Source organism: Brassica oleracea, chromosome C3 (assembly GCF_000695525.1).
Source record: "Brassica oleracea var. oleracea cultivar TO1000 chromosome C3, BOL, whole genome shotgun sequence".
Taxonomy (NCBI): Eukaryota; Viridiplantae; Streptophyta; class Magnoliopsida; order Brassicales; family Brassicaceae; genus Brassica; species Brassica oleracea.
Window position 1 is genome coordinate 10,624,290 of NC_027750.1, and position 20,968 is coordinate 10,645,257.

Here is a 20,968-nt window from a genome sequence, read left to right on the forward strand (position 1 = left end):
TGTCTTGTGTTTACGAAGAGTAACAAAATGGTGGCTTTGTGCTTGAGGATACTGATTATGATCTTCTTTCTGAGTGCAGCGGTTCCAGTTCAGCAGAAGCCAAAGAGAAAACATTGGTTGTACTAGAAAGCAAGCCTCTCACATGGACAACATCTTCGTATTATTTTCTCAGTATTGTGCATAAGTCAACAGTTTCAGACGGCCTTAACTCTTCCTTCATAGGTGTATTACACACGAACTAGCTTGAGCTACAACATTTTGAAGCCAAACAGAATATTACCCAACAAGATATATATATATATATATATATATATATATATATATTAGTCTTGGTACAAATTTCCTGACGCATAAACAAATACTTATCAGCCACAACAGTGGACGCTTAAACGAATCATTTTGAATGCTCGTCAGCATCCATAGTGCACATTTGAAAAATGACACGATTACTTCCAGTTGACCAAGTGGTTTAAGTGCAAATAATTTGTCCTATTTGCAATCATCCATTGTCTGGTGCGTTCAATGTAGATTGCCTCCCAAACAACTGCAACCAACTTCACGCTCCAACTGAGAACACATAAGACCTACTGTCAATTAACACAACAATTTGACTTCATCAAATTGAAACAAAGGCATATGTACATGGACTCCAGCAATGTCAGGTCGACAAAACAAGAAATACTAATGTAGTCAGTCCAACTATGGACTAGATATATGATATTATGATTTCACAAAAAAATGCATCGGACCTTGTAATCTTGTTTAGTTTTGACTAGAACTGGCAGTAATTTGTCTCTCTAAACTCTAAATATTCCAATGCCAAACATAATAAATTAGGTAGTGACCAACTAACAAGCATATGAAAAACTGATAGAGAGTCACAGGAAGCTTACATTCGGGAAAGAGAAACGATCTGTTTTGTTAACGTTGGTGAACCAAAGGCAATTATGATCCTCAAGATCCTTGCGAACCTGTTTCAAAATCTCAACATTATAAAAATGTTAGAAATAATATGGCAACAATCAATCACCAATATTTATAAAATATATACACACATTTCAAATCATGTCATAGGCAAAATATGCATCATGAACTTGAACTAGTTATATATATGTAATCAACTTTGTTTATAACTTTTAATACCCTTGTTTAATTGTTTGTATACTGGCTGAAACTGATCAATAAGGTCAACGCTTTGTACTACCTTTGGCAGGAACGGTGTCGCTTTGTTGGTATAAACAAGTAATAAACGATGCCGTTTTACATAGAATGTAAAATGTTTTCCAAAGCAACGGCTAATTTTGTTGCTATTTAAAGGGATTTTGAAAAATATAACTGAAAATCAGATTCTTGAAGATCTTCGTTATAACTTCTCTTCGCTCTCTTTCAAAATTTGAATCATTCTTATTTCTGATCTTTGAGAAACCGCAGAGAGAGAAAATAGTAAGAACAAGAAAAGAGGAGAGAGAGAGAAAATAGCGAAGAAAGCATTCACTGGGTAATACATCTTCTTCTTCTTTCTCATAATTCTTTGGGTTTCTTTATCGTCCGCCATTGTTGAACTCTCTTTCGTCTTTCTTTTACAGTTCTTCTTTCCGGAGAACAGACACGACGACTCTGCTTTTACAAAACGTAATCTCCTTTACTTAATTTGATTCTCTTTTACTCTGTTCGGTTACTCAGTTTTTTTTTTTCCCACACTGTTATTGTTTCTAGGGTTTCTACGAAGTTTCACTCTCTTAATCAGCAAGAAAGACGAATGATCTGATGACAGAATCGTTCCTAACTCAAGAAGCAAGCCAAAAACGACAGCACGTGGAGAGGCGATCTCCATCAAGAAACCCTCTCTGGTTTCGTCGCAGAGATCGAAACCATCAAAATCCTAATTTCATCCCTTACACGACTCCACAACCTAAACGAAGAGACCAAATCCACAAACAGCGCCAAGATCCTCCGCGGATTCAGAGACATGATGGAGTTCAACATCGTCTTCATCTCACGCAAGGCCAACGCTGTCCAAACCCTAATCGACGAGAATCGTAGGACTGGTTCTTGCGTAGACATGACACGTGTTTCGATCACTAACGGTGTAAGGGTCAAACTGAGAGAAACGATGAGCGAGTTTCATCGCTTCAGGGAGAGGATCTTTGCTGAGTACATAGAAGATGGAAGTACTTTTTTAGCGACTGGCGAAGACCCAAGCAACGAGGACATGGAGAAGATGATATCTGGAAATGGGTTAGTATGGGTTAGTGATGATGACACATTAAAAGGATTCTTAACATTTGTTGCAGGGGAGCTTTGTGAGTGGAGGAGGAGGAACCAAAAGTTTTTTCTTTGCGAACCAGGTACACATCTTATCAATTTCTTAAAAAAAAAAACATTAAAAGGTCAATTAGATTGAGTAAAATTAGTGTGTTTAAATTGAAGCCGAAATTTTAATGGAAGTTAAAAAGCCCAACCTTTGTTTTTAGTCTAATTTTTCGGGCTTTTTGAAACTCGAATTTCATATTTGGAAATGGGCTTTTTGTTTTAATGGGCTTAGGATGCATCTACAAGTTAATAATTTGATGTCGATGGGACTGGCCCAAACCCATGTACTTAAATTTTAAAAATATTTAGGTTTATTATTTGGGCTTGATTATATAGATTTTAAAGTAAATGGGATCGGCCCAATTGTGAAATATTTAGGTTTATTTGTTGGCCTTGCTTAAACAACTTAATATTTAGGTTAGTGTTATAAGATAAACTTTGAAATGATCCTCCACTTCTTTACCAACTCAAGCACTATGATCATCTACTCATCAAACACTATGATCACCCACTCATTTACCAAATTAAGCACCATCTTTGTTATTTTATGTATTGTTGTTCACTATAAATACTATCACTCATCTCACTCTTTTGTACACCATAAACAAGAACAAGAGTTTATAATCAAAGAACCATTACATCTTCTTCTTCTTCCTTATAATAAACTCTCTCCCTTATACTAGTGTTATTTGCTTCTTACGGGTATTAAATTCTACTCTTATTTAAATTTCTCGATACTATAAATTATAAGTTATTTCATAACAGTTAGCACTTTGTTTAGATACGAGTATAAATATTATTGAAACATATTGAAAAATTAATCCCTAATAACCCTATTCCCTTATACCCCTAAACCCCCGATACCCCAAATCACTCCCACTAACCCAAATCTCAAATACCCCTTAATCCCATATACCCCTTAATCTCAAATACTCTTAATCCCAAATACCCCTAATTTCAAATACCCCTTAATCTCATATACCCTTGATCCCAAATGCCCCAAATCTCAAATGCTCTTAATCTCAAATGCCCCTTGATCTCAAATGCTCCTTGATCTCAAATGCCCCTCAATCTCAAATGCCTCTTGATCCCAAATGCCCCTAATCTCAAATACCCCTTGATCCCAAATCCCCCTTGATCCCAAATGCCCTTAATCTCAAATGCCTCTTGATCCTAAATGCCCCTAATCTCAAATACCCCTTGATTCCAAATCCCCCTAATCTCAAATGCCCTTAATTTCAAATACCCCAAATCTCAAATGCCTTTAATCTCAAATGCCCCTAATCTCAAATACCCCTAATCTCAAATGCCCCTAATCTCAAATGCCTGTGAGAGAAAGAGTACCTGACCTGGTAGCAATAGATGCAGAGCCGGTGTGAGTGATAGGCAGGAACTCGCTGCCAACCATGACAGAGTCAGAGCCTATGTAGGCCTGAGAATACTGCAGGTGGTGAGGGGAGTTCGTGACGTGAGACGTAGGTCCGGAGTCAGGGAACCACTCGTGACCAGTAGAGTTTGTGACATCAGTAATGCGAAGAGCTGCTAGCCCATTGTGAACATCCTCCGTCTGATAGGTGTTATCAAAACGGTGCCAGCACTTCGGAGCATGATGTCCAACGCGACCACAGATCTGACAAACCGGTCTTGCTTCAGATTCGGAGGAGACAGAGGAGTTGGAGGAGGGAGACAAATGTTGATGAAAGCCTCGGCCCCTCGTGGAGTAGTTTCCTCTGCCTCGACCTCTTCCACGGTGAGAGTTGCCTCGTCCTCTGTTAGAGTAGAACGCCAAATGAGGAGTAACGGAGCTCTGGCTTGCGTAACTCTGAAGGCGGTCATCATAGCTTGTGAGACGTGGGACAACTTCTTCAAAGGTCGGAGTTGGGAAGGAATCCATAGAGCTCTCAATGGTGGTTTTGATAGGCTCAAAGTCTCTGTTTAACCCATGAAGCGCTGCAAACACTTTCATGCGTTCTGGAACGGGACTACCAATGGAGGAGAGCTGAGAACAGATGTTCTTTATTTCCTTCAGGTACTCATCCATTGGCTTCTCAGCTTTCGACATAGTTTGAAGCTTTCTCTGGAGCTCAAACAGGCGAGAGCTTGTGGGGCGGTTGTAGTGGCTAGCGAGAGAATTCCAGACTTCCAGAGACGTTGAGCAGTCTATGACTACACTGAGGATGTCTTCAGAGAAGGAGCCAAAGAGCCAAGATTTCACCATTTGGTCTGTTTGAAACCATCGGTGGTAATCAGGGTGCGGAGCTTCATCGTTGATGCCGTTGATGTTTGGAACAGGGATGGTAGCGGGTGGTTGAGGAGTCTGACCAGTAACGAAGCCGAGCAGTCCTTGGCCGTTGAGAAACGCCTCAAACTGCGACTTTTAAAGGATGTAGTTACGATCAGTAAGAGTGACCGTAACACAGTTGGTGATGGTAGAAGAGGGTGGTTTAAACACCTCCATAGCCATCGCATCCAAGGAGCTATCCCTGATGCTCTGATACCATAAAGGAAAGTGAAGAAGATAGAGTTTTGCTGAATAACTTTCTTATTTTCTTAATTTGGTTTGATACAAAGTTGATCTATTTATGCAGGAAATGTAAAACTTTAGAACACGCACAGGTGTCATCATCAGGTGTCTATGAGATCATCTAAGGCTGAGAATGGATTTGACAGCTCGATCATATGCGCTCCTTTAGTCGTACAAGTTTTCTTTCATAGGAGTATTTCTAACATATTATTATATTTTCTCAAATGTCTCTTTTTGAAAAATAATTTTGTTAATGTAATCCTATAAAATGAAAGAATATTTCTATCTCTCTTTAAAAATTCTTATCTTTTTGAGAAAAAAAAAATAGAAGTGGTTGGAAATAGTCTAACAAAAAAAATATATATACGCTGTTGTATATAATATATCAACAAGGTAACAGACGTAAGACAAGAATCAGAGGGGTATTTTCGTAAATGACATAGGTGAGCTGGTAAAGTGCTCATCCTTCTCGAGTCTCCCGCTCCGCTCAGCGTGTAGCCCTCTTTCTCCTTTCTCTATGCGTTTTCTTCGGAAACCCTAAAACGTTGTGAGAAGAAGACTCTCGCTTGAAAATCGAAGCTGTAGCAAGCTCTCTCGTAGAAAGTTTCCTTCACTTTCCCCGGAGAAACTCTCAGCTAGGTAAGTTGCTCACCTCTTAATAGTGATTCTTTTGTTCCTTCTTATAGAATTGTAATCTCAATTCAGTTGATGGGTTCGCTTTATCAAGTAGGAAATTTACGGTTTTTACTTGGAATCAATGTCTCGATTAAGAAAGTTGGAAGCTTTAGGCGTTTTTGATTTGATTGTCTCTTATGGGAAACGTACTAATGGAAACTGTTGTTTTCTTCCCTTAGGAGTAAATTTTATATCCTTAATGGAGGTGGAAGAGTTTGTGATGGTTGAGGATGGTAGTTCTGAGTCTCGTGACGACGGATTATCAGCCGAGGTTAATGGTGTTGTGAAAGAGAATGAGAATGTGAATGTTGCTTTTCTTGATGATTTTGAGTCCTACTGGGATGATGTCAATATTGGGCTGATGATCTCACGAGTTGTGAACGACACGATTTTAAGGGCAACTGTTGCTGCTGTCGAGGCTGAAGCTGCTGAGAAGATTGCTGAGAAAGAACTTGAGCTGTCAAGAGTTAGGGAGACGCTGTCTCTGTACCATGTGGGTTCTGAAGAGAATGAAGCCTCCAGTGATAAGGCGTCTTTGGATACTTCAGATGGTTCTTTGAACAGTCTTAAAAATGTAGCGAGAAAACAGTTGGTGATGCTCGTTGAAGAGCTCACCAGTTTGAGAAAGTATGTTCACGTCAATAAAGCAGGCGCCGCCACCGTGGATGATACGTCAGGTCAGCATGAGATCGGGTCCAAAACTGTAGATAAAATGCTTGATTCCTTGAAGAGCATTCTAGAGACTGTGTTGAAGCGTAAAAATGAAACGGAGCTCCCCTCCTCGTGGCAGCAGGAGCATGATTTTCAAAAAGGAATCGAGACTGCAGTGGTGACTACTTTTGTTCGGAGTCTCATGGATGAGTATCAACTGAGGTTGTTGGAGAAAGAAGCCGAGTCTGGTGGTAACAAGAGTTCGTTACTTGGGAACATTAAAGAGATCACTGGTCTGCGCCAGGAGTTAGAGACCATTCGTAAAGCTCTTTCTGATCATGACAATGGAGACATAGAGGCAGGGGAGGTCGGTGACAGGAAGAGAGTAGAGCAGTTGCACCGCAAGATGTCGGCAAGCCTTAGCTCAGCTTTGGACACAAACGGTAAGCATGATGTTGGCTCAGTGCCCGAGAACTTTGACACTTTGAAGCACTTAACACCGATTGAGTTGATCAATCACTTTAACACCGAGATGAATCAAATGAAAAGGGACCATGATTATGAGATACAGGAGATGACGGAGCAATGCTTTACCTTTAAGCGAAAGTACTTGAACTTGAAGGAAAGGGGTTCTTTTTCTTTTGTTGGGAAGGGAAAGGAGCTAGATGCGCTGAAAAAGAAGATTCCATCTGTCATCTCGAAATTGGACAAGATTTTGGTGGAAGATGAGAAGTTGGTGTCTGAAGGAAAGAACAATGCTGAGTTTAAGAGCCGATTGGATTCTCTTCTACTGGAAAATCGCCAACTGAAAGATTCACTGTCAGACGCTGCTGAGAAGATGTCACAGCTTTCTCAGGTTGAGGCAGATCATCAGAAGTTGATTCGAAAGCTAGAGTTAGAGGCTGATGATTCTCATGTTAAAGCTTCTATCGCTGAAGATGTTTATAGGTGTTTTGTGACGGAGTTTCTGGGACAGATTAGAAGTGCAAAAGAGGAAACGGATTTGGAACATAGTAAGATGAGAGAAGGTTATGAGTTGATATTGAAAGATCTCGAGAGTAAAGCCGACTGTGAAAGCAAGGATGCTTTTGTAGATTCTTGCGCCGAGTCATTGATAATGGAAGAGTGTAGTGCTGTAATATACAAAGAAGCCTTGAAGGAAGCTGATAAGAAAATTGTGGAGCTGAACCTGCGTGTAACAGAAAATGAAGAAGCTCTTAAATCAGAGATGGTTGACAAGGAAAGACTGAACGAGGAGATTCATCGGCTGGAGTGTCTCGTCAAGGAGAAGGAGGGTCTAGTCCAAACAGCTGAGAGTAACTTGGCTGCAGAGAGAGAGAAACTTGAGGTAGTCTCTCAACAGATTAACGATCTGCAATCTCAGACAGAACAGCAACAGATAAAGATTCAGGAGAAAAACGAAGCATTAAGAGTTATGTCGGCACGGGAGCTAGAGAAAATAGAAGGCTATGAGAGGAAGATATCCGAACTGAGAGAAGAGCTAGATTTAATAAGAGAGAATTGGGAGGAAACCAAAGATGAGAAAAGGAAAACTGAGGAGAAGCTATCAGCGACAAAAGCAGAGAAAGAGTCACTTAGAAAGCAGTTTCTCTCTCTGGACTTGGTTCCTCAAAAATTCATGGAAGGTTTCAATATTCTAGAGGGTTTGGTAGCAGAGAAGACGCAGAAAACGAATTCAAGGTACTCTTATCTCTCATTGCTTTCGTTTTTTTGAGACATGTATATGCAAGTACTTTATCCCATGGATGGTAACTTTTGTGATTTGGCTCTTAGGTTGAAAAACATGCACAGTCAACTGTGTGATCTTTCACATCAAATCAATGAACTCAAGGGGAAAGCATCGATGTACAAGCAACGATTTGAGAAAAAGTCAAGTGACCTCCAAAAGGCCGAGGCTGAGGTAAGTCTTGATTGCGTCCATATCAGTAATTAACATCTACAATTTGTAGCTCGAAACCTCCATATATTCTTAAAGTAGGAGAAGAGACCATTGATGTATATATGGTTGTTGAATCGCAGGTTGATCTTCTTGGAGATGAAGTTGAAACACTCTTGGATCTTCTTGAGAAAATATATATAGCTCTAGATCATTACTCTTCGGTTCTAAAGCATTACCCTGGCGTAAGCGCACTCCTTCTCTCTACACATTTTCTCTCCTTTTCCATTTAAGATTGGTTTTTATGATCAGAGTACATATTTATTATGCGGAATGGCTTTGCAGATCATTGAGATCTTGAAGCTTGTTAGAAGAGAGCTTAGCGGAGAAGCAAAGAGACCACCAGCAGATTGATGCTGCACAACCTCTTTCCACACTAGTTTATTTATCTTCTTTTGGTGTACAGATCTGTCAGGCTTATGTGATGATGTTTATGTTTAGTTCCTACGAGTTTTTTTTTTTTGTTAAGTAGATACGGTTATTGGTTATGTACTTGTGATATCAACTGCAGAATGTGATGTTGGACCACTGGATACTTTTAATCTAAGTATACAATTGGATTGTAGACGTACAACAAGAAACTGTTTGTATAGAGAACAAATCTCTAGTCTTAAAACAGTACCTACCAAAGGTTCTGGTCGGTAACTCTTCTTGACACAACTAAGAAACACAGTTTGCGGCTGCAGACATGTTGGCAAAATGAAGGCATGACTTGTGGAGCCGACGTGTCGATGTAAGCATCACATCACCGCTCCAAAAAGCTTGCAGTGTTTACTATTTAAAACATCAACACTTCAGTAGCCTTCTTCACTCTTTGTCATAGACACAGCAGAGCAAAGCTGAGATCCAACAATGAAGGATACCACCAAGGTTCTTTATTTCTTCATTGTTTTGTTTTCTTTTATTCTCTCATTTTACATGTTCGTATTGGTGCCATTTTCGTGTTGTTCAAGCAAAAACTTAGTTTATGAGTAAGATAGTGATGTTCTTGATAACTACTGCAGAACTCAACTTACAGTCCCGAGGAAATACTTATGCATCCAGTCAAGGTATATATACATGAATGATGATTTTGGAACGTTTTATTACGTAAGAACTTATGGTAACTCTCTTCTTTACACAGAAGCGAAGAGCAGCAAGTGGAGATCTCAGGAATGCTGCGAAAGTACTCCAGGTATCACATCTCTTCATCTTTTTTGATCTCTTTGACTTGATGAAAGTCTCTACTTGTATATAGAACCAGGAAGAAGAAGATCACTTACGTGAAGAAGAAGAAGAAATACCTCATGATGATGGTAATGAAGACGATGATGAGGAAGAAGATGCAAAATATTGTAGACGTGGGTTTGGTCATGGATACCATCTAGTAAAAGGCCAAATGGGTCATGGCATGGAAGATCACATCGTGGCCGATACAAAAACAGTCAAAGGCCACAAGCTTGGGTTATACGCCATATTCGATGGACACTCAGGCCGTAATGTTGCAGATTACTTGCAGAGCCATCTTTTTGATAACATCTTGAGTCAGGTTTCATTAACAAAAAGCCAAAACTATTCAATTAATATTCTCACTGAACTTTTTAAGACTGACTATGTTTATGTTTTTTTAAGCCGGATTTTTGGAAAAAACCTAAGAAGGCAATCAAGAGAGCGTATAAACTTACGGACGACTACATTCTGAGTAGTGTGGTTGGTTCACGAGGTGGCTCCACGGCTGTGACGGCTATAGTCGTTGACGGGAAGAAACTTGTGGTTGCAAACGTTGGAGATTCAAGAGCAATCTTGTGTCGTGAGAGTGATGTTGTCAAACAACTTACGGTTGATCATGAACCTGAGAAAGAGAGAGACCTTGTAGAAAGGAAAGGTGGCTTCATCTCCACAAAGCCAGGTCCTTCTTCACTCTTGTCTTTGGTTATGTATTGATATACCATCTATACATCTAGTATACCACGTAGCTATGTTATTATGATTAGGTAATGTTCCAAGAGTCGATGGACAACTAGCGATGACACGTGCGTTTGGAGATGGACGTCTTAAAGAACATATTAGTGTGAGGCCTGACATAGAGATTGTTCAGATCCATGGTGACACAAAGTTCTTGATCTTGGCAAGCGATGGACTCTGGAAGGTTTATATAGTATATTGAGTAGCTGTTTTCATTATGAAAAGCTATTTGTTAATTGGTGACTGAATCTTGATGGGTTTGTTTGTTGTTCAGGTGATGTCGAATGAAGAGGCATGGGATGAGATCAAAGAGGTTAGGAACGCAGAGAAAGCTGCGAAGGCATTAGTCGATGAAGCGTTGGCTAGAGGAAGTAAAGATGATATCTCTTGTGTTGTTGTTTTCTTCAACTAGTTTAAAACCCACAGGGTCCAAAGTCTTCCGAGTTTAAGCATATGTTACTATCAAGAACAAGCACTGTTTCCATATATTAAAAAGTTTTCAAGTCGATATTGCTTACAAAAAAATGCTTAATAAGACCTTCCCAACAAGCTTAAAGGGATTCAGGACTAGTAGAAGGTCTGATCATGGAAGGCATTTTCACAAGTCTCTCTCTTTCCATCTTGTTCTTGAAAGAGTGCTTAGGCGTTATGGACATCTTGTTCAAGGCGTAGTCAAGATCACCCTCGTCCTCTTCATCACTCTCCTCATTCCCATTCACAATTATCTCAGCATCGTCCTCCTCCTCCTCATCATCTTTGTCATAGGTCGGTCTAACCATCGACCAGTAGATGAAATTCCCGGAGATATTGCTTCAAGAATAACCAAGAAAGTACAAAAAAAAAGTCAAAAAGAGCACGAAACAAAAAAAAATTGTATTAGAGCAAGTGTTCAAAGAAAGTGAACCTGTTAGAGCTTTTCAGCAAGCAAGGGTCAAAGGGGAAGAATGTATCAAGCCTCTCACACCCGCCAAAAGCACGGGAAAGCTCAGACTCAAGTAGATCTTCGAAGATGAAGGAGTCTGAGACTACGAACAGGCCACCTGCTTTAGCTTGTCTAAGGAACTCTGCCACTACGGATGGCAGGCATACCTATTCTCATAACACAATTTGGTTGCAAATCTTATTATGCTTTGGAACAGTTTCAAACGACAGTTTAGCTTAAGTGAAAAAAAAAAACAGACGTGATCAGATTATACAGCTCACCATCAATGGGTTTAGTTTGTGCATTAAAATTGACTCCAATGGTATAAGCTCGGACCGAAAGCGAGGAACATCTAAGATGGATCTCATCCGGAAGCAGAGCACATACATGATAGCCTGTGTTCACAGAACATAATATTATGGAGGATTAGATAACGTTCTGAATGTAAAATTTTATGACTGGAGGGAGCTTGAGGTTGAATGCAATATAGACCTGGCATCCTGAGTAGAAAAGCTGATGTGCTTCGGGCCTTATATCATCATTACAAATTCTACAGTAATCCGCACACTCATCTACCAACCTATAAATTTTAGACAGTAAGAAACAACAAAAAGATCAAACGTTTATGTTTGAGGTAACAATTTTAAGTAAATTTAAACCTTTTTAACATGGTAGCCACATAGGAAACAGGTAAAAACTTTCCACGAGCCAAGTAGCTAGCTAGATAAGCCACTGCACTCATCCTGGGGGAGAAACAAAAACAAAAACAAAAACAAAAACAAAACCAAGTTCATTTTAGAACAATAAAAGATAGTATCATGCAGAGAATGAGAGAGTTTTGACCAAAGTGAAACTTGCCTAGTAGGTCGAGGCTTGTTGCTGGAGAGAAAAATGTCTAATAGCTTACTTCCAAATTTCACACCACAATTTTCAGGATCCAGTGAACATGCATAGAACATCAGAAACTGCAGACGAAAGAAAAAGTGAGTCTAAAAACATGATACATCGATCTCAAGTGGACCGCGTAACCACAGTTGCTACTTGCTAGAATCTAAATGATATAGCCATGTGGCCTACCTGCGAAACTTTTGATTTGTATGTATTCAGAATGAAGTTCTCAAATGAATCAAAGAGCTTTTCAAACACCTAAGTCATACCATTTAAAACAAATCAGCAAAGAAGATTTATAAGCACATGAAGGAAAGCATAGATATATCAAAACGAGGTATCATTTGGTGCCATACCTGATCCAAACGACCGTGAAGATTACACGATTCAAGATGATCAAAACATGCGACCATCAATTTGTCCAAAGACTCTATCTTTCCACCCGATGTATCCTGATTTAGAGACCCCACTGGAAGCTGCAACATACAAAAGTCCAAACTGTCAGTCCAAACGCCAAAAATATACAGACAAAACAAACACTCAGCCTACCTCGTCTCCTTCATTCATAGCATCTTCAAGTTCCATATCAAACATGCCTCTGTTAGAATCATCTTGTAGAATATCATCCCAATCAATCTCCAACTAAAAGGACACACCAGCTTATCAAACACTTACCAAGCTACACAATAGTGTTATTTGTATAAAACATATTAACTATACTTACATCCAAATCTCGCAGCCTCTCCATCACCATCATAAAAATCATGCCACCACCAACTTGCCCGATTGAGCTATTCTCCAGCTTTAATAAGTTCTCCACATAGATCACCACCACCTGCAAGACGGTAAAAATAGTTTCTAGTAAGTTTATCGGCAGCATGAGCTAAATTTACCCCAAAAAAAAAAAAAAAAGAAAGACCCACCTGGTCCTTTTTGTTTATTTTGGGCAGTTGTTGAGCGAGCATGGGGAATAGTCTCGAGGGAGCAAGAGGAACCAAAAGAGAGATCTTCAGAAGAGCTTCATGAACCCGAGAAAGAACGTTTTGCTTCTGGACGATTACACGGTTTTGCCAAAGTCTATCAATTACCCAAGGCGGTGGAACGAAGTGTCTTATGAGCATATTCAGACAATTGTCCAGATACTTTCCACTACTGGCAGCCTATGATGAAAAAAAAAAAAAAAACTCTCTAGCTCCTCATCTAAGATTTAAATAGTAGTCAGCATGAGAGTGAATGGTTGTTGAGTTTGTGTACCAGTGATATGATTAGGTCCACCAATGCATCCATTACATGAAGCTTGTGATCCCACAATGACATTCCAAATATCTGTAAACACAATATAATTGAGATCAAATCCAAGGTAGAAGCAACTGTAAAGCAATAGAAAATTTTACCCCAGAGAGAATCCTTCGATGGTGATTGACATCTATGCAAGCCACAGAGCCTGATAAAGCTTTCAAGAGTGCCTGCCAAACACACAGGAAAATTGAGGGAGAAGGGAATAAAGATAATAATAATAATAATTGATTTGTGGTAAAAAAAAAAGAGAGAGGACAGACATCAAGCTGTGCCCCAAGAGCATCATCAGATCTATTGTTGATCTGAATAGTTTCAACAAACTGATCGTAAAGGTCTGATTCCCCCTGACAACATAACCAAAAGGAATAATCAGAAAGCATTAAACACACAAAATAGCATCAAGCAAACACCTAAGCACATGAGAGAGAAGCGAGACTCACATTCTGAACAGATGCAAGGGCGTTTCTCACGTTAAGCACGGTTTCAGTATCAGACAAATCATTGTTGCCCACATTATATAAGCTTGACGGATCAGTTAGAGCCTCCGATGCTCCCATCGTCTTTGTGTACTTTTGTGTAATTGGTGCTGCTACTTCTTCAAGACTACTCAAGAATAATACACTCTTTAATCAAAATGCAACACTAGAGCAAGACTCTAAACAAAGGGGAAAGATCGGAACTTTATGGAAAAGATAAGCTTCTCAACTTCTTCACTAATCAGGAAGAGTCGAATTCGAACTTAAACCACGAGAAAGCCAAATTGATAGAACAAAACCTATAAGAGAATCAATTAGACTAAAGAAAGGTTTCAACTTTACTAAATTCTCAGAAAGAGAAACGTAAAATCTCCACTGATATTAGCTTTTCCGACAACAAAACATCATAAAGACGCAAAGGGTTTAAGGAACTGACCAGGGTTTAATAATTGAAGTAGCTCTTGCTTCACCGAGAGAGAGGGGAGGCTGGGGAATAGACAGATTCGCCTCGCTCCGCTAACAAACCCTTATAACTGAACTCTTAAATTTACCGAAATGCCCCTGTTTTTTTTTTATTACTTCTATTTCTTCATTAAGTCCTTGTATTTTTAAGCCTCTGCACATTTCGGGAATTGGTTTCTTAGAAATTCAGAGAAAACCCCTAAATCAACATCTTTTTATTGTTTCCTAATTAAAGTCTTCCAAACTTTCCTTGTTGGGTATTGATTTGTAGATAATAGGGCAGAACTACTTTCAGTATCCACACATGACTCTTCTTTTCAAGAATCCATTAAGTCTGAGATAATAATATGTAGTAATAATGTAAAGAAGAATTTGGAAACCATATATCAAAGAGTAATGGACTGCCTATAGGTGTACTAAACTGCTAATACTAGAGACCACCAATACAAACACGGACCAACTTAGAATTCACAATCTTATATATTAAAACAGAAGTCACAACCTTGATTCATGTGTGATTTATTTTTAAAAATGGACTCTCACTAGAAATCAGTTATCATTCATTTATTACTAATAATATTGATTAATAATATATCATTCCTAATATAACATCGACTTCTGAAAATCCGGATTGGTTAACAAACTTACATTGATTCATGTGTGATATTTTTTTTGGATCATCATTTAAATTTTTTATTAAATGTATTTCCTTAATGCTGATATATAATCTTTTAACTACTTAAATCATAATATAATTTGATATCTTTTAGTTTAAAATATAAATATATATATTTAATTTTTTAACAAATGTGTTGAAAAACATTATAACAATATCTTAATTATCAAAAATTGTATATACATATTTTCACTAATTTTGTAATTAGTAATGAAATTAATGTTATCATACATTAATATATATATACTCAGTTATCTTTTATAAAATGAAAAAAATTATATCAAATTTTACTATTTTATAGTTATATCTATCATTTTAAAATAAAACATTGTATTTAATTAAATATGGTAAAATTATTTTAAACTGATAAATTAATATATTTTATTTTCACAACCATTGAAAAATTATGCTAGAAATATAATATGTTGGTAGAAGGGGTTAACATTAGTAAATTAGATAATTCATGTATAAAATAAACTTATCTTAAACTTTTTTTTATATATATAGTTATTATCTTAAATGAATAAACATAAAAAAATATTGATAAAGGAAATATAGCACTTTGAATAACGGTTCAGGATCATAATAATTGAATAAAAAATAATTTTAAAATATATATATTAAAACATACCAAATATATGTGATGATTTGAAATAATCAATTAACTTACAGACATGAAAACTATCAAATTGTTATATTTAAAATAATTATATATAAACATTTAAATATATAAGTAACTTAAAAAATATATTCCAATTATTGAAAATATATATAAACATGAAAATTTATACCCGCACGGTTCCAAATCTAGTTCTCTGATTAAGATTGCAGACGGAAAACTATAAACTAGTCATTCACTGTAGCATCTTGGTACTGCTGATACTCAACCACAAAGTCGTTCATGTTGTTCTCTTCTTCAGTAAACTCCATCTCATCTATTCCTTAACATAGCCATGAGCTACTCACTCGTCCGGCCGACTAAACCCCTCTCGAAGTCGAGTTACCAACAAAAGTGGATGCCACTGAGACACCCTTGGAGGAACGTCACAAACACTAGACTTGACATTGTTCGGGATCCATTCAGTCAAAGTATAACGAGTTTTTATTCTAGACATTATTGATCATCTGTTTGTCCACTTTTTATTGCTCATTTTGCCACGGAACATCGCTGATGCGGTTAAGTAACGTTAAACACATTATAGACATTACAATTTACACATGCATTCAACAGCACTCAACTCACAATAGAGAAAAACTTACATTCTTTTACCCATTACATAACATATAGGGCTCAATCGAAATCACTAATTAAATTGTTGACTAACTTGTACGTAGATGTGTCTCCCCAAGACATGTGTGGCCGATAGGGCTTTTCACACATTACTAGCTGTTAACTTTAGAGGATAACACATATCTATATTGACCAATGATTCTAGAATTTCAATGACAATATATATATGAGGACGATATGCATCTTTTTCTAAGCACACCTAAGAATACTATTCTACCGGCTAAAAGTATGTATACTTACAAAAGGAGTTTGAATTAAGTTAGGCTCAACTAACATGCACTTGAGTCTAGAATGTGATAGTATGTCCAAATATTCTCATAATAGTCTTCATGGATCCATCCAAATATAAAAAGAATGTGAACCAAGTTGCTTTGGTCTAGTGGTATAGGAGCTCCAGCTGGAGTGCCCGTCTCTGGGTTCGAGCCTTCGCCACTGCGGAATTTACATGTGGGCTGCAACCCCCGAGACCGAAGACCGTTACACGGTGAGCCACATGGTGACGCCCTGGCAGCGTCCATGCTCACTTCGGTCTCTAGTCTGGACCACTTCGGTGGAGTCAGGATACTCGGTTAGCAAAAAAAAAAATATATAATGTGTGACAGTTAGTTTGCCTAGCTAAGTTCCTATATAGTAAATGAAATTTAAATTTCGGAAAAAAAAAAAACAAAACCATTAGTGTGCTTTTCAACGTGCAATTTTTGGAATCATCATAAGTGTGGAAAAACATACACCCTTCTATGAAAAGAGAAACAACCTGGCACAACCGTTGGTTTGAATAATTTTGAAATTCGACGAAACTCGTTGACTTTTTAAAGTCTTCTTCGAGATCAAAGGCTAATCTCTCCAAAACCAACGGTCCAGATTCAATATATCCCCTCTAGAAGATTTATTACCGACCTTGTCCGTATCAACAGTGCCGTGCAAAGATTTAATGGAGCTTGGGGCGAGTATAAAAATGGGGCCTCTTATAAATTTCCTGTCAAAAGTATAATATATATTTGAAAACATAAAAAAAAAAACTAAAACAATAACTTGAAAATACTAAGACATAATTTTTCTTCCCTCTTTTTCAATAAATTCTTTCACCAAAGTTTCATAATCTAGATTCCTAAGTAAATCTCTTTCAATAGATATGATTGCTAAGCCATTTAGCCTTTCTTGTGACATGGTTGATCGTAGATAAGACTTTATTAACTTTAGCTTGGAAAAGCTTCTTTCGGCAGTGGTGACTGAAACCGGAATCGTCAATAATATTTGGTAAGCAATCCATGAGTTTGGATAACACACTTTTCTTCCTTTTAAGAAGTTCAAAACTTCAAGAGGTCTCTTGCAATCTTGTGGCAAAGCCTCTTTTAGAACCAGTAGTTCAAAACAAAAATCATCCGCAATAACATCATAATGATTTCCATGCTAATGATTTTCATGCCTTAAAGCAACTTCAAGATTGGTACAAGATACCATAAAACTATCTTCACTTGCTGACTTCAGTTTCTCCAAATCAAACAAAAAAACAAATGTTTGTTCATACTTCTGAAATTGCTCAAACCTTGTTTCAAGAGAATAAATAGCTCGATCCATGGCTTCAAGGAAATAAAAAATTCTGAAGCTCTCTTCTGGAGATAAATCTATAGACTGATCATCAACTAACTCTGATTCCTCATCAAAAATTTTTTTTTTTGATGACACGCTTTTTTTTTATGGGAATATGGCTTCAATCTCCATAGCTTCTGCAATCTGTTTAACATCAGATTTTGCACTCTCAAAGCCTGTTTCTCTATAATTTCTAAAAAAAGAAACAAGTCCTTTCACTGAGAAACAACAACTTCAATATTCATGTCTTTTGACTGCAAACTCTTGCTTACCATGTTAACAGCAAATAAAAGTTTGTACCAAATCACCATAGACAACTAGAATTCATAATTTCCAATCCCATGTGTCTCGCTTGTAACAAGACACTCAGCAATGCTTTGTGTACTCGAATCATCAGTAGCCTCTGCTATATAAATTAAATCATCTCTTATCTTTGGAGCTTGAAATCTAATTGCCTTAACACAATTAACATGACTTTCTCACCTAGCCTGTGATAAAGATTTCACTGTCAAACCTCCCACCTTATCTTCTAAAACTTTCCACCGCTTTGTTGAAGATGCAAAGACATTATAAATACGTTAGATTATCCCAAAAAATGAAATGGCTTTTCAGAAGTGCTTGCCATATCACAAATAGCAAGATTAAGACTGTGACAACCACATGGCGTATAAAATGCACGTGGATTAACATCAAGGAATCTTTTTTATACTCATTTATGTTTTCCCTTCATATTGGATCCATTATCATATCTTTGTACCCTCACATCATCAATATCTAAATCAAGAGAAACCAAAACATTATGAATCTCACGGAAAAGCCCTTCTCCGGATGTATCGCTAACTATCAAGAATGTGAGAAAAAAATCTTCTATCTTAGCTGAAGCTGCTGAAACATCAACACATCGAAGGATAAGAGTCATTTGTTCATGATGACTTATATCTGGAGTACAATCAACAATGACTGAAAAAAATTTTGCACTTCGAATCTTTTTTATGATAATACCTTTGATCTCATCAGCCATCGTTGCTATCAACTCATTCTGAATTCTGTTGCTGAGATAGTGATAACGAGATTCCCCATCTTCAAACCGTCTAACATGTTCTCTCATTACCGGATCCCACTCAGCCATTAAATCAATAAAGCTTAAAAAATGTCCATTGACATCTACTCTTAGCTTTTCGTTTCCCCCACGGAATGCTAAATTTTGTTTAGCAAGAGTTTTTACGAGTGAAAAAATTCTGACCATGACATCTTTCCAATGATTTCTCTCTCTGTTGAGTTCTTCTTGAATGTGCTTGACAATTGTTTGGTTTTTCTGCAGCCTTAATTCAAGTTCCGTCTACTGGTTCATACATTTGATATGCTCATGACTTGTCTCGTGGTACCTTAACCTTTCCAAAATATGTTTCCAGTCATTGAATCCCTTAGATGCCATGTGACTGGGATTGTTGTCGCGAGTGAACAACTTACAACAAAAACAAAAGATTTTATCTAATGTTTTTGAATAAACTAGCCAACGTCTGTCTTGCTTCTTTCCATTACTCAAAGATCTTATATAGTATGCATGAGAAAAATGTCGACCACTTGCCTTCTCTCTTGGAAACACAAAATCATTCGGTAGTCTTTGAGCATGACCTTTTTCAACCATGACAAGTCTTAATCCAGGTTTGACTTCTCCCCAATTTCCAGGATCATAAATATCTAAGATTCTGTCTATATATGTACTATCTTGATGATCATTAACATCATGATTCTCCTTTATACTTAGATTCTCATCCTCTTCAATGTCAACGTTAACATTATCTTCATTCTTCTTATCTTCTTCATTAATAGTCTCATCATTTATTTTCTTCCCATCTTCCATTGGATCATCAAACTCGTCACTACTTCTATCGGATTCATTAAGATTTGCTGGTTGTACAAGAAATCTGTCCATGGAACCTTGTATTGATCTCATCAATGCATCAGATTTCTCCTTTCTTTGTCTTTTTTGAGCTCTCGATAGATATATTCTCTTTGGTGGCATATTTTCTGAAATTAATAATTAAAATAATAAAAATTCATCACTTCAAAAAACTGACAAACAAAGATAGTTACATTAGAATTCTACAAAGAAAATAAATACCTTAATACAGAAGTTGAAGATGTGGCGACGATGATATAATAGGAGACAGTTGTTGGTATACAGAAGAAAAAGAAAGTGGCTTGAAAAATAGACTGATATGAGATTCTATGTAAAATATTTAGGAATCTATAAAGGTTAAAGGATTCACACTTTTTTCCTTTTTTTATTAGAAATTTGACATATACAACGATATTTTCTTGTTTGAAATTTTGAAAAGTGACAATAAATTAAAATTTCTTTTTTGGAAAATATCTACCAGAAATTTAAAACATGAATTGAACGGGTAAACACTTAAATAAAACCAATATGTTACTAAATATTTTTAGAAATCTAGGAGCCCTAAAAAAATTATTTATTTTGGGGGTCTGGGGCAAAAGCGCTTTTGGTAACACTTGAGGCACGGCACTGCGTATCAAATACTCCATCCGTTTCATATTGTAAGTAGTTTTAGGGAAATGTTTTTGTTTCAAAATGTAAGTAGTTTTCGTATTCTTAGGTAACTTTTATATTTATTGAATACAGTGTGACCAATCAAATTAAATAAACTTATTTTTTATTGGTTAAATTATATCTAACCTATTTATTATAAAATATTTTTTAAAAACATAATAATTTTCTTAATCTTCGTGTTTTAAAGATGATGAACCTACACAAACTCAACCTTAAAGGAAAGGCTTAAGAGTTAGTGATAGGCAGATCACTTCGAATTCGGTTGTGCAACCATGCTGGTCCTCCAAGAGCCATATATGGTGTTATTTATGTTTTTGATTTTCTTTGTTGCTCTATTTTTTTTTTGTCATCTAGTAGATTAAGATTATATCAAACATTCGGTTACACGCATACAATAACGACAATGTCTGAAGCCAAAAGTCGGCGAGGGAACAAGTACCACCCGAAGCCAAGAGCCGGCGAGGTAACAAGTACCACCAGGAGCCAAAAGATAAACATAACACACACTCTTAAAGCTAATATATAACCACGAAAAAGGAGACAAAAGGCAAAAGAGTGAAAACCAAGCTTCAACAAGGAATGCTCAACCATGCACTCGAAGATGAACTTACCTAGCGAGACCTCATCAACCACTAACACTAGTAGAAAGGAGTAACAAGGAGGACTGGAAGCACACGAACATCACCAATACATATAACTGAACTTAAAGAGGTTAGAATCTTTAG

The 20,968-nt window shown here is 37.2% G+C and overlaps 4 protein-coding genes and 2 pseudogenes across 6 annotated transcripts; 4 read left to right on the forward strand and 2 right to left on the reverse strand.

The window, feature by feature from the left end:
• LOC106329854 overlaps nt 1-184 on the forward strand; it is a 3,711-nt pseudogene extending 3,527 nt beyond the window's left edge.
• Nucleotides 185-1,252: 1,068 nt separating this feature from the next.
• On the forward strand, nt 1,253-2,563 carry LOC106329855 (annotated as a pseudogene).
• A 2,682-nt stretch (nt 2,564-5,245) lies between these two features.
• LOC106334706 (WPP domain-associated protein) lies at nt 5,246-8,685 on the forward strand. Its single transcript, XM_013773036.1, has 5 exons — nt 5,246-5,476; nt 5,692-7,864; nt 7,958-8,084; nt 8,204-8,305; nt 8,406-8,685. Exons 2-5 carry the CDS (start codon nt 5,712-5,714, stop codon nt 8,472-8,474), a joined length of 2,451 nt encoding a protein of 816 aa, XP_013628490.1. The 5' UTR covers nt 5,246-5,476; nt 5,692-5,711; the 3' UTR covers nt 8,475-8,685.
• Nucleotides 8,686-8,863: 178 nt separating this feature from the next.
• On the forward strand, nt 8,864-10,564 carry LOC106334708 (probable protein phosphatase 2C 28). 2 transcript variants are annotated; one of them, XM_013773039.1, is made up of 7 exons: nt 8,864-8,990; nt 9,125-9,169; nt 9,244-9,294; nt 9,358-9,648; nt 9,732-10,008; nt 10,094-10,248; nt 10,339-10,564. In XM_013773039.1, exons 1-7 carry the CDS (start codon nt 8,973-8,975, stop codon nt 10,474-10,476), a joined length of 975 nt encoding a protein of 324 aa, XP_013628493.1. In that variant the 5' UTR covers nt 8,864-8,972; the 3' UTR covers nt 10,477-10,564. The 2 variants fall into 2 exon arrangements, with proteins under 2 accessions (XP_013628493.1, XP_013628494.1); XM_013773040.1 differs by having other exon boundaries at nt 9,759-10,008.
• Nucleotides 10,525-14,174, reverse strand: LOC106334707 (RNA polymerase I-specific transcription initiation factor RRN3). 2 transcript variants are annotated; one of them, XM_013773037.1, is made up of 16 exons: nt 14,086-14,174; nt 13,614-13,776; nt 13,434-13,517; nt 13,269-13,340; nt 13,129-13,200; nt 12,798-13,034; nt 12,599-12,709; nt 12,424-12,516; nt 12,231-12,350; nt 12,064-12,132; nt 11,845-11,951; nt 11,646-11,729; nt 11,479-11,566; nt 11,268-11,381; nt 10,969-11,153; nt 10,525-10,874 (listed from the first exon to the last, which is right to left on the reverse strand). In XM_013773037.1, the coding sequence occupies exons 2-16, from the start codon at nt 13,728-13,730 to the stop codon at nt 10,616-10,618; spliced, it is 1,812 nt and encodes a 603-aa protein (XP_013628491.1). In that variant the 5' UTR covers nt 13,731-13,776; nt 14,086-14,174; the 3' UTR covers nt 10,525-10,615. The 2 variants fall into 2 exon arrangements, with proteins under 2 accessions (XP_013628491.1, XP_013628492.1); XM_013773038.1 differs by having other exon boundaries at nt 10,616-10,874; nt 13,614-13,779; nt 14,086-14,151.
• A 4,203-nt stretch (nt 14,175-18,377) lies between these two features.
• LOC106329857 lies at nt 18,378-19,604 on the reverse strand. The gene is made up of 4 exons (XM_013768468.1): nt 19,257-19,604; nt 19,022-19,133; nt 18,671-18,865; nt 18,378-18,553 (listed from the first exon to the last, which is right to left on the reverse strand). Exons 1-4 carry the CDS (start codon nt 19,602-19,604, stop codon nt 18,378-18,380), a joined length of 831 nt encoding a protein of 276 aa, XP_013623922.1.
• Nucleotides 19,605-20,968: the final 1,364 nt, after the last annotated feature.